Source organism: Lepidothrix coronata, unplaced genomic scaffold, assembly GCF_001604755.1.
Source record: "Lepidothrix coronata isolate B3197 unplaced genomic scaffold, Lepidothrix_coronata-1.0 Scaffold333, whole genome shotgun sequence".
Lineage (NCBI taxonomy): Eukaryota > Metazoa > Chordata > Aves > Passeriformes > Pipridae > Lepidothrix > Lepidothrix coronata.
In genome coordinates, this window is record NW_016690513.1 from 36,628 (window position 1) to 49,743 (window position 13,116).

The 13,116-nt window shown below is 48.4% G+C and overlaps 1 protein-coding gene across 1 annotated transcript in view; it reads right to left on the reverse strand.

The window, feature by feature from the left end:
• The window catches only part of ATP1B1 (ATPase Na+/K+ transporting subunit beta 1), a 15,190-nt gene extending 2,882 nt beyond the window's left edge, over positions 1 to 12,308 (reverse strand). The window contains exons 1-4 of the mRNA XM_017838350.1: positions 11,994 to 12,308; positions 9,285 to 9,413; positions 2,093 to 2,248; positions 1,187 to 1,371 (exon numbers count right to left, since the gene is read on the reverse strand). Of these exons, the coding sequence (XP_017693839.1) occupies positions 1,187 to 1,371; positions 2,093 to 2,248; positions 9,285 to 9,413; positions 11,994 to 12,093 (570 nt within the window). The 5' untranslated portion in view covers positions 12,094 to 12,308. The remainder of the gene's footprint in view (positions 1 to 1,186; positions 1,372 to 2,092; positions 2,249 to 9,284; positions 9,414 to 11,993) is intronic.
• Between the last annotated feature and the right edge of the window lie 808 nt (positions 12,309 to 13,116).

Here is a 13,116-nt window from a genome sequence, read left to right on the forward strand (position 1 = left end):
TGTCATTTCTAAATGAAACGTGAAAAGTCATGCCTTGACTAGAGCCTCCTGTCTAATGCAGTCTAGAGCTCTCCAGAGCTCCATGGCAAAGAAAAGAGGAACACACCAAGCCCTTCGCTTCCCCAGCCAAACATGCAAACCTCATGTCATCCCACAGCCACTACATACCAAACACAGCACATTCCTTCTAAAATGCACTCACTGTTTTCACCATAAATCAGATAAACCAGAATTAAACTCATTTATTTTAGCACAGGACAGGCTCCACTAGAAGAAGAATGTTCCTCAGGACTTGTTAGCTAGACTGCACCATTCCCTTTCCTCGACTGCCCTGACAGATGGTGAAAACAGCGTAGCACACCATTTGCACTGTTGTCCATTCCAGAAGATGGAGTGGCAGGTTTTGCACACCACCTTATTCAACAGCACATGCTTTGACACTGAATTCTTGAAGAAATTTTTAGCATCTAAATGTGTTGGGGAAAAAACCCAGAAATAAAAGCCATGCATGTCCAGATTAACATCCTTCAGCATTACTGCAAATTTGCCTTCAGGTGCAGCACAGAGCAACCAGGTGACAGAGACATCCTATAGCCTCTGGGAAATCACATTAAATAACCTATAGATCTCCTCACCGTTCTTGCAGCTGTGCCTGACTTTCAAATGTGGTTTACCCTTTATAGCCTGTGTTTCAGTCTGGTTGTTAATATTAGCACTCCATCATTTAATTAAGCAGTTTTAGCAAGGCAGACAAGTCTACACTGCCTGAGGAAAGAATGGAGTGGATCAGGGCATGACACAAAGTACTAATGTTACTACAGATGGAGTTGGTCTGGGATGGTCCTATGGAATCATACAGTAATTTAAAATGGGGTTTATGGTTTGAACAAAACAGCCTGTTACAGGAACTCCATTAGCAGGCTCAGAAGTTACCAGATCAATAACCAGGAAGTTGTACTATGAGGTTCACTGCTACTTGTTACCATCTTGACGTGCACCAGTTTTCACTGCTTTGTAATGAAAAGTGTTTTTAAACTCAATTACTTAAATGGTCTCAAAATTTATCCTCTACAGAAAGGGCTTAATACTGATCTCTTTCCAGAGACACAAAAGCAGGCACAGCAAACCTGCAGCCAACTCCTCCTCCTGATCAGTAGCTTCTGCTAGAAAGGGAAGAGATACTTGCCTGAGGTTTGAAGCCAATAATTCTGTTGAGCTTGACAAGGATGCATGGTTTGCCATCCCTGTACCCAAAGGTGGGATCGCTTAATCCAGAACAGTTTTCCAGCCATTCACGTTTGAATTTGCAGACCTTCTTCTGACCCTGGACATCATTATATGGTCCTCTCTCTTTGTAGTCAGAAGGTGCGTCTGTCACAGCAGGGGAATGAAAAGGAAACCATATGCAATGTGATCTTTTGCTTGTCAGGAACAGCAATGTTTATACTTCCCAGTGTAGTTTGGATTTCCCCCTTGCCCAGGCAGTTAAGTGACACCACAGACTGCCTGCCACGTGCGGGCTGGTCCCAGACCAGCAACTTTTCACGGGGATTTGTTTTATAACTTCCAGAACACAAGAGAAGATTTGAATTCACCTGTCTCAGAGATTCTTTTTTTTTTTTGTCACCTTTTACAAGCAGGTTCCCCTCAGATTTGATATGCACATATTATGAGGTGATAGTCTCATTTACATGATTCAATATAACCTATTAAAGGTTAACACTTCCCAGATGTTTGGCTGCATCTCCTCAAGAGGACCAACACTGGGTTTAGCAAAGTTGTGAGTAAAATCCCCATGGCTTTCAGAGAGGATAAGGTCAGCACCACGTGCTTCAGAGAGTCAGCTGCAACTTTCTCCAAGTGAAATGTGGGAGCCAGCCATATAACCTCTACAATAAGCTGTGGTCTTGTCCAAACAAAATTAATGAGCAGCCATATGACTGAAACCAGAACCTGCCAGTTTACCAACATGCCTCTGGCTGCAATAAAGGGAACAGCTGAAGACCAAGCCCACCACTGCTCACTCTCAGCTTCTGGTGAACCTGACACAGAAGCATCAGTCAGAATCCTATAGGAAACAATCGAGACTTACCCCCACAGTCCTGAAATACTATGTTTTCAGTTTGTTGATCAGCACTGTAGTCCTTTAAGAAATTCTCGAGGTTCCTTACATACAGATCGTAACTTTTGGCATCACCGAAAGTAAAGGAAATTTCTGTCTTTTGAACCTGAGGGACTTGAGTCAGTCCTAAGAAAAACAAAATCAGGAAGAAAACATTAAGTACACCTCAGGGTTACACAGCCTCCAGGCAATACAATGCATATCAAGAACATAACTCTTAATAATAATCTCTGTTTTTCAGACTTAAGAACTTTGAAAAAACAGCTTGAGCTCACTAGAAGAGAAGTTCATATCTCCTCTTTCTAACAACAGTCTTGCATATTTATCACAATGTTTGCATTAGGTAAGCAGACAAAACCCACAAAATACAGAAGGGAGGCTACAAGTCAAGGCTCTCCTCAAGAAAAACAGTCAACCACAGGTCCACCGTGCATTTCCACCTCCTCCTCAAGGACAGAAGGGAAGCTGTCTGCATGCAAGACCAACCACACAGAATGTACATATCCCTAACAGGTTGACCTAAAAGCCTGCAAAACATACTGTGTTTAGGATACATCTGAGCTGTCCACTCATAAACCCTTGCAATAAAAGACAAGAGAGGTTCCCCAAGTCAGGTCACTCTCTGCTAGCTGTAACCCACATTGCCTTTGTGTAGTCTTGTAGGATGCAGGGCAGGAGACATTTTCTCCCTCAGTAAACTCATCAGCCTGATAGCTGCCTCCGCTCTTCTCACTGCCTAAGTGGGTATTTCTGGCTGCAGAACTCATCTTCTGAGCTCTCTCATCAGAAGCTCGTCACCAAGTAGGTGAGTAGGAAATGCCACTACACAGAAGACTTTGTTTAAAAGACTCTCCAGATTCTGAACTGTATTAACTGGCTCTGCTTTAAACTTTAGGAGGATGAATAGAAAAATAATGCATGGAAAAGAGAAGGGACTATAGACAAGAAATGCCTCCAGATGATGAAAAGCACCAACTTCTTTTCCCTTCATTGTGGAACTTGGAAGTGGTTGCTCCTGTGCAATGTTTAGGTCACATTTTAATTGAATATATTGACACATGGCTAACACTTTAAAACTTAAGTAATGGGAACCGAGTTCATGCTGCTTTTATGGCAGCCACAGTAAATATTGAGGTCTTGACTTCATTTCAGTTTGTCATCTTCATTTTAGTAAGATCAAGAAAAGGAGCAGGGGAGCAGCATTTGCTTCGACAGCTTTCAGAACAGGCCTGTTGCCAACAAGTTCCTCTGGTGCAAAACTCCAGCAGCTTAGCTGGTTGGCCCCAACCCACAAGAGCTTGTGACTCCAGCAATTTTTCCAAAGCTAGTTAAGTGCTTCTGCTTAGTCCCTCCTCAAACCAACTCACCACGCCCCCACCCGCCCACCCCCCCCAACTTGGAATTTGTAACCTAGGACAAAGATTAGCTTTGTTCCCCTAAACGCAGTTCCCAGCCACTAAAGATTGCGAGACATCCAGCAAGGAGCTCGAGTGTTTCCCATTTTATTCCATGAAACACCTTTAACTGCCCAAGACTCCCTCTGATACAAACGGATGAGGTTGAGTGTTAAAAGTTTAGAAGCAACTTACTATTCTACTAGCAAAATTACATCCTGCCTTCCAAAGTCATTGGCTTTCAACCCTCTTTCAAGCAATTACTTGTTTTCTTGCTTCACAAACAGTTATAAATATATGTAGAATAAATACACCAGATTCAACTTTAGTAAGGGACTTAAATCCTATTCTGCCAAGCCTTTCTCATGTTACCACTCAGCTGGGAAGCAACAGGCTCAGAGTCACCTGAAATGGCTGTCTAGAATTGCAGGAGAGGCAGGCCAGATGTTGGGTACTCTTCCCAGGTCTGCCTTTTCCAGAGTTCAAGTTACAGGTGTGTCATTCAAGTGTATATATGCACAAAAAAAAAAAAAAAAAAATTCAAGAAAGCATGGTTAGGCTTGTTAAGCTTGGTCAGGCAAGTTAAGCTGTTAGTTTTGCTCAGCACCTCCCCACCTCTCTTTCCTGTCTTGGCCAAGGTAACACATAAGGGCACCCACACAGGCCTGGCAAAGGTGAAGTGAAGGTCAGCAACACACACCCTGCGGTCTGTAAAAGCCACCCAGAACATCCCTGTTCTCTCTTTAGGAGAGCCTAGCCTCTGATAGGTACAGTCCAAAGCCAGCCCTCTGCCCATGGACAAGTGACTTGGCTGGGAGAACAGACTCCAATCCCAAAGTGTCCCTGTCTTGCAAGTCCACACAGAACTGCACTGAAGCCCAGGCAGTACCACCACAAAGCTCTTCCAGTGGCCAGCACAAGGGAACCACCATTCCTGCCAAGTAGCCTGTGGCCATCAATGGGCTACTTTCTGCCTAACTGGGGGCATTTGCAGGTACTCTGATGAACTAGACTAGACCAGGCTTTGGTACAGCAGTGCTTTCTTTGTTTAGGACAAGAGCAAAGTGGAGATCAATCTTCCCACTTATGAAGCAAGGAAGTAAATCTTCACGAAGATGAAAGACTTGTCATGAAAAATACATTTGTAAAATTAGGATAAAGTTATTACTTACTGGCTTCCACCACAACCTTCCTTCTGACATGCCTGCAACTGACTGAATGCAGAGCCCTAAGCACTGATCTATTACTTCCTTCTTTGTTTTCCACCTGTACATCTCGTAGCCAAAATAAAAGCTTCAGTGCTGTTATCAGAGCAGAACAATCATTGAATTCTTCTTAAGCAATCTTGTGTAAAAAAACAAGTGTGTTGTATGATGACAGAAGGTAACCTCTGGAGAACACTAACCTTTCTGCAACAATCACCCCCACTGGGTAACTGAAGCAAGTAGGGACAAGAAAAAAATTACTAATCTGAGCCATTACAGTGCTACCTCCCATGGGCTACTAGACATCCAAGTGTGTGGCTCCACTGAGTTACTGGCATGAATGAAGCTCTAAGGGGCTTCATGCACATGAGGAAGTCCTATGGAAGAAAAGAAACAAAGCCTCAAGTGCTTTCACAGCCAGGAGTCTAAACCCTCTCCCCACCTTCAGACTACAATGTATGCACACAGTTCCGTATCTCATGTTATTACCAGAGATGCACGATGGTGTCACGTGTGGTGATGCTCTTCCTCCCACAGGAAGGAATCAGCTTATTGCTAAAATACTGACAAACTAGAAAGTCGCTGCAGTTGGCTCTTAAGAGTTTCTTACTGGGAAATGATTCATTCCCATCTTCACTTGACTGACACTGTCCACATAAATGATGAGTGATGCCTTGACTTGGGAATGGACACCACTTTCTGTTGGCTTTCTGTGAGTATACAAGGATACGAAACACCAAAAAAACGCAAGTAAAGTCATTTGGCTTTTTTTATCAGCTACAGTTCCACTTCCAAAATACTGTTGCAGATTAAAATCACATTTATTCAAGTTCATTTAAAAAACAATTCTCCACAGAGATTTTATCATTTTAAGCTGTAAGAGTAAGATTTTAGGTGAATGTGTCCTCAGGGTGAAGAGAAAGAAACTAATAGTGGGAAGTCAAGCTTGTTATTAGGAATGGTTGTATAAGTCTGTAGTAACCTCTCTTGCTTCATGATACAATGGTCATTTCTAAGCACCATGTAATCTTGGTTCAGAATGAGTCTGAACACTCCTGGGATGACACAGATGACAAACTGAGTGATCACGACATCCTACCTTCCCCCACCAGCTCACTAAATGAGGATAGATTTTAAAAACCTCCATACCAACCAATGTCCTTCCAAGCTTCCAGTCACCCTCTACTTAATCCCCAAAGTGCAAAAAGCAGGTGCAAGTGTTCTACAAATGCAGCAAAACCTGGTTGATAGTAACATGCCTGGAATTGAGATTCAGAGATGTTTCTAAGCATAGGTGTTGAGACAACAAGAGATAGAAGCAAAGAAGTGCAACTTCACAGGAGGGAGCACATGCTCCTTTGAGGCCTTCCTGCCACCTCCCTGCTGCTCTCCAGGCTAAATAAACCAAGTGGGGGACACATACCAGAGCAGCCTTTTCCATGACGCACTCACTGCCCAGGCAGCACTTGAAGCAGGGACACCTGAAATCCCCTGGCGGGAATTCTTCCTTCCAGATACCACTTACAAAGTGCCTCAGGCAGCAGTGAGCTCTGTCCCCTGTGCCAGCCCCAGGGATGGGATAACCAGATACTGTTCCACGGGATTCACACCACAAGATGGCAGGATACACAGCCCAATTGATATTGGGATGGGGAAGGGGAGGAGGAGAATGGAGGATTATTTTTTAAACACTCAGTACACTGTTTAAGAGGCAATATCCTCATCCTTCCCTATTAGCAGGGTAAGTCCTCTGTGCTTAAAGTGGAGTCCGAGCCTGCAGCACACGTGGAGCTGGGAGGTGGGGCTGTCGCAATGGCAGGGCTGGACAAGGTGAACTGCACCATCCCTTCCCCCACCACAAGACAAAAGAAGGAAAAAAATAGTAGAATGGAAAGGTACAATACTCAGCTTGCCCTGAAGCCCTGCGTAACATTCCTGTTGTGTTCAATGCAGAAACCAATTACCATATTAATGACACTTGGCTACAAAAATAGCACTTTATGGCTTTCAATGTTATACCCATGTCAATAACTCAATAAAACACCCTGTAGGTTCTGTTGCTGTTACGAAATCTGTTGTATTTCGGAACAAGAATGATATTCTAGCAGCCCCTACAGCATTTTTTCCTGCAAACCCTGAAGGGAAGTCTAGTTTCCCCTTTCTCGGATATTCTGGGCTGACACAACAGGGACTTGCCCAAAAAGGACAGAGCACTCTAACAAGAATAAAACCCAGTTTTCTGGCTTCCTAGAAAATCCAGGGCTTTATCAAGCTGCCAATATACTTACTCGGCTTGCAAATTTTCCCACAAGAACTAGGAATTAGAATTGCACAACATCCTATTTTATACAGTTAATCATCTACAGATGTCTTAGATCACAAAAAATTTAAGTTTGGTGCTCACCAAGTGCAGCAGTGAACCCGGTCCCATGTGTGTTCATTGTAAGAGCAGCAGTTGTGCTTGCAGCACAGGGGAGAATCCTGCACAGCAGGGGAATATAAGCATTGCTGACCTCCCAAAGACAGCAGTGCAGCAACTCGCTACCATGTCCATCTCTCTGAAAGCTTACATCAAAGGGCTATTTTTGACTTGTGGTCAAAATGGCTGCTGTGCTACAGGACAAGGAACATACTGGACATATACTGGACATAAAGAGCCAGCCTGCACCATGCCTTACACCCAGCTTGTCCACATCTGTAGAAGAAGCTGTCACATAATGCCCTGCAAAAGGGCCCAGTGCTATTAATGTAATAATTATTTCCTTGAAGTTGTACGCATGTGACATTGCAGCTTGGTTCAAAGCCCTTGTTTACTGGCTGCCTACTGTCATATATTCAGGGAGCTGGATTTCGTTCTCCTTGATTTCAGTACATGTCCTAAAAGCCCATTACAAAAGATTCCCAATAACCTTTTCATTGTTCCTCCATTTTGATTCCTGCAGTACACGCTACAAGAGCGTCTTGAAATTCAATTCCTTTTCTTTGTTTAGAAAAAAAAGAGCCCCAGAAAAACTGGTGCAGTATGCAATTAAGAGATGAATACAAATCCTCTGCAGGCTGAAATCTTTCACAGAAATTTTACCAGAGTTGCTTTGAAATTGGATTGTAAACTGCTATTTCACAGAAAGCAAACAGTTTATCTAGAATGAGTAATTATGTGACATCTGGCTAAACAGCAGGTCTATCTGGATGAGACCCAAGATCCATGGGCTTCTTCGCTAATTATTTCATGTCTGGTGAGACCACTGGACTTCAGCTGGGGAAAAATACATTATTAAGTAAAAACTACCCCACCATTAGCCATGTTGGCTTTTCAGGTGCAGCTGGGCAGTATCAGTGACAGTCTTTCCTGCAAATGTCAGGGCCCGCTAGAGATGAAAAGACCACTTTCAGTGCTTAAGGCAGCATTTACCCCAGCCATGGTGGTACATGAAGAAGTGCCACACACTAACACAGCAGTTCCAGTCTCTGTTCTGTCTTTAAAAAGTGCTGGTGGAAAAGCACTTATTTGCAAAAGATGATCCTTCGCCCAGATATAACACCATTTGGTGATGGCGACATTCATTCCCTGTGTTTAGGGCAGAGATTCACAGCACTGCAGACGGCAGGGCTGTAAGACACAGTGCAGCACCAGAGCCAACTTCTGTAGCTACAAGCCATCAGCCTCACAATTGTCACTTAAATACCACTGTTATTAAAAGCTTCTGAACTGTTTTACAGAGCAACTGGAGACGGATCGTTAGGATCCCCAGTGCCAAGCAGCCTCAAGGTCATTTGTGATGTGGGAAAGCAGCAGTTGCGCAGCTCCCCCCCGTGCTCTGAGCCGCCGCTGGCTGCGGCGGGATCGGATAGCGCAGCGCAGCCTGGACAGGCGGAGCAGGGAACCTGCGGCAAGGGCTACTCACTCCATTTGCCCCCACCCAAGGCAGGCGGGCCACAGACACTGCTAAGGCCATCATTTTAATTTTGAGCAGAGATTGCTTTTGTCTATGTAAAGACAGGTCATGTAATAGCAGCTAAAAGACCCACCTTTAACCTCCCACGACACAGTCAACTGAAATACCCACTAGTGGAGGCTACCCCCACCTCTAGATCACACACTGTACTTCAGTGTTGGATAATACAAGTCAGTAAGCACAACCAGAACTGGGATTCCTCCTTGCGCACATCAGTTCCACCAAAAAAACCCAACATTTTGCCTTTGTCCCTTTCACTTACCCATGTGAACAGAGTAGCTATGAAGAAAGAAAAACTGAACTTAGCTTCCTCATACAGTCAGTTCCTCACTCCATCACTTTGGCACAGGGGAAGGGAAAAGCAAACCAAGTTTAAGCTCCTCTCAGAGAGGAGACATCTCTCATGTGATGCAACCTTTAAATCTAGCAGGATTGCCTTCGAGCCCCAGTACTGCTAACACAGAAGGCTGAGAACATACCCACCCCCTACAAATATGTGTTGCAGCAACGACATGCTTATTTCATCCTCCTTCTTGAGGTGAGTAACCAACCCCGCCTCCCCAGAACAGCTTGCACCAAGTCAAACACAGGCCTCCTATTTAGTTACCTGGAGGTGCCACTCGATCCTGGTATTTGGGCTCAAATTCACTGACAGTGAGCAACATCACTTGGATGGTCCCAATGAATATACCTGCCAGGCAACCGTAGAAGATGACATAGAAGAGGAGGATCTTAACTGCAAGAGAAAACAAACAGAAAGAGAAATCAAATCAAGCCCTCACAGCAGTCACGTTTCAGGACAGAATTTCCCACCTTTGCCACTTATAAGGAAGAGCCAGCACACTGAATTCAGATGTTCAAAAGACATATAGGTAACAGTGAGATTATGCCCTGATGCAGACAGGAAATGTAAATCACTCCAGTTGTTTGGGGGGCAGAAAGCATGAGTCCCTGAAAATCTAGAAATCCACGAATCAGGATTTGGGATCATAAAGACTAAACCACATTCCCTCGTATTTTGAAGGATCCCTTGGGTGACCCAGAACTACCATAGCAGGCTCTTGCAGCTGACAGATTGTGATCCAAGTGCCCAAGAACAAAAGGCCATACTATGGATGTGCTTGGGGTTCAGAGCTATTTCTGGGAACAGTAGCAGTAAATGTTTCATTCAGGTTTACAAGCAATTGTAAAGCCTGATGTCTCCTAGTAATTCAAGCTATCACTTCCAATAAAGACAACAGGAACAGAATTCAGGCCCAAATTAGCTCCAGTACTCCATCTCAAATGTAGGAAAGTACTCATAACATGTCACAGTACTGCAGATTCACCAGCCTTGTGTACCTACAAAGGCACTCTGGCACTGGTCATACCAATTAAAGAGCGAATAATAAAGATTGGATGTAGTTTTGGTCTAAAGGGAATATCTCGAACAATCTTGGGGCGGGGGGCAGAGGGTAGGAAGAACAGAGAAGAGACTAGAGATGCAGAATGGCTCAGACTCCGGGTATCAGTTACCAGTTTACAAGGATTATCTCAACTGCTTAACTGCACAGTAACATGCCATACTATGCATCGCCAGGCTGCCTACAAGGATAAACCAGCCAATGCCAAGCAACTATATGCTAATCAGGCTGCAGGAAAAAGCAGAGGCCAAAGAGTACTTGAGAGTGAGCCTGCTTGATCTCAGACTGTCCTTATCTAGTTACAAACAAAACAGACGTGGTTTATTTGAAGGACCTGAAGTGATGAGCGACAAGGAAAGGGGAGGAAGAAGTAGGTGGAAGTATTTCTCCTCACTCCCCAGCCCCATCATAAAAAAATAAAGCTACCTCACTGGAGAAGCCTCACAATGAAAGCTGGCTGTTCTGGTCGTTTAAAGTCTATGAAAGACAGGAAAGCAGGAGGGACAGCCAGCAACACAGAGGCTGAGGAACACTGTCAGAAAGGCACTCCATCCTCTTGTCTTCCTCTTGTGCACCAGAGGCAGAGGAGGCAGCCAGGGCTGGAGGGCAGAGCTGGGTGAAGTAACGTGGTGCTCCAGGAGTTAAAGCACTCTTTGGTATCCAGGCAGCGTAAAGCAAATGGCAGTGACGTCAGGGACGTGTGGAAATTTTTTCCAGAGCACGGTCATAGGAGGTGCTGTTGTAACAAACCAAACACTAATGCTGTTGTCTGCAGCGTAATGCCTTTGAGTTTTGTAACATCAAAAGGCAAACGCTGGGAGGTAGCTTATTTAATCAGGTTTCCAGCCAGGATGCTCTAAACGCCAAAGACACCTTAAAGGTCAAAACCACTCCAAGGTCTCAGAAAAAATGCAGTGGGTCTAGGAATCGAGCACCATAGGGTTGAAATAGAAAGCCTCCTGCAACAGGTAGGCTTATAACAGAAGAATCTGATCATCAGCCTGCAGATCGACTCAGCGAACGCAAATCAGTCCTAGGCAGATAGGCATGGGCACTCTGGGAGAAGGACCTGGTTCAGCCTCCGCGTTTGAAGCACTGCGCAGTTGCCTGGTGCCTCAGGAGCAGAAAATACCTATCCATGCGCACCCACAACCCAATTCTGCTCACGTAAAGATACGGCAGATGCCTGCTCTAGTCCGCACGCCAGAGCTGGCGGCTCTGGATGTGGCATCTCCGGCTGATCCATTACAACAGGAGCTGAATTCAACATCGCAAGGGTGGCAACAGCAGCTGTGGTTGGCAGCAACTGGACGACTGTCTATTTGCATAAAGAAATTGTTAAAAGCCTCTGTAGTCTAAATGCTATTTGTACAGCACCCAGGGATACATCATGAGCATGTAATCAGGAATGCACATAGAGCCATTTCCTTCTTGCGGAGACATTAGAAGTCAATTGCTACCTCTCGGCGGAGTAAAACTCGCTTGATTTCACTTATCCAGAGAAAATACAAAAAAAAAAAAAAGAGAAAAAGCCACTGTGCAGTCTACAGCAGATGAGGGCTGGGAGGTCAGGTTCCCCCGACGGCGATGCTCCCGGGCCGGGCCAGCCGCCGGGAAAGGAAGGAGACCCAAGGACGAGGCGCCCTCAGACAAGGTCGGCCCGACCCTGCCTCACCCCCGGCCCCACCTGGAGCCGCACTCGGGGGTCAGCGCCCGCCGGCCCCCACGTGGTCCCACGGGGCACCGAGGGGAACGGGCAGGGGGACCCCGTCCCTCCCTCCCTCGCCCCGCGGGGACGCCCCGTCCCCAGCCCCCCCCGCCCCGGCCGCAGCCCCGCCGCAGCCGGCGGAGGCGGAGCGCCGGGGCCGTGCTGCAGCGCCCGCCGCATCGCCGCCCCCCGGCCCCGCACTCACACCAGCTGCCCCCGGTGCGGCCCAGCAGCTCCTTCTTCTCCGAGTTCCAGATGAATTTCTTCCAGTTGCCGTCACCGTCCTTGGCCTTCCCGCGGGCCATGGCGAGCGGCGGGGCGGGCGAGCGGCGTGGAGAGTTCTACAGCCCTCGGGGGGCGGAGCGGGCAGGGCCCGGCCGGGCTCCGCGGCACCAGGAAGGTGCGGGTGGGTGCGCCCGCCCCGGCGACGCCGGCCCGGCGGAGCAGAGCGGGGGAGCGGCCGGGGGGACGCGGGAGCGGCGGGGGGAGCGCGGCGGAGCGCACGGGGCACGGAGCAGCCGCGCTCCCCGCGCCGCGCCCCTTCATATACACCGCGGGCTCCGCCCCGCCCGCCGCCCCGCCAATGCGCGCCCGCCGACGGTCCGGAGGAGGGGTCTGCCGCGGGTGGGGCGGGCCCCGGGGCCGGGCGGGGCGCGCTGGGGGTGCGGCGGCGGCGGGAGAGGCGGCGGCGGGGGGCTCTGCGGCACCGGCTCTGGCAGCGTGAGTCGGTGCCGCCGCCCCGCCGCGCACTCCAGCTCTGATCCGCCGGGCTGGTTTGCGGCGGGGCGGGCGTCTGTGTGTGTGCCCCTCTGTGTGTGTACCCGTCTGTGTGTGTGCCCGTCTGTGTGCGCGGGTGCCCGGGGGTGCGCGCACCCGCGGGACAGGGGCGCGCGCCCCTCGCCCGGCCGTAGCTGCACGCGCGTGAGCGCGCGGGCCCGCGCACGTGCCCGCCTGTTCCCGGCGTTCCCGCCCCTCCCGCTCCCGGCGGGTCCCAGCTCCGCGCGACAGAGCTGATCGGCCGGGCGCTGCTGAGCATCGCCTCACTCCCTCCCCTCCTCCTGCTCCTGCTCCTGGCGGCCCCGCACGAGCCGCCGGCCCCGCCACGCTCCGCCGGGCTCACGTGTGGCGCGGCTGCGGAATATCGAACGCAAACAGCGCTCCCCTCCCGGCCCCGCTCCGCCGCCCGTGCGCTGGGAGCACCTGCCGGGAGGGGCGGCCGGGCAGGGGCTCCCCGGGGACGGCGGGACCTCCCCGTCCCCTGTACCCGGTGGGGGGGACACGACTCACACACGCGACAGCCGCAGCCGCCCTTGCGGGGTGACCTTCAG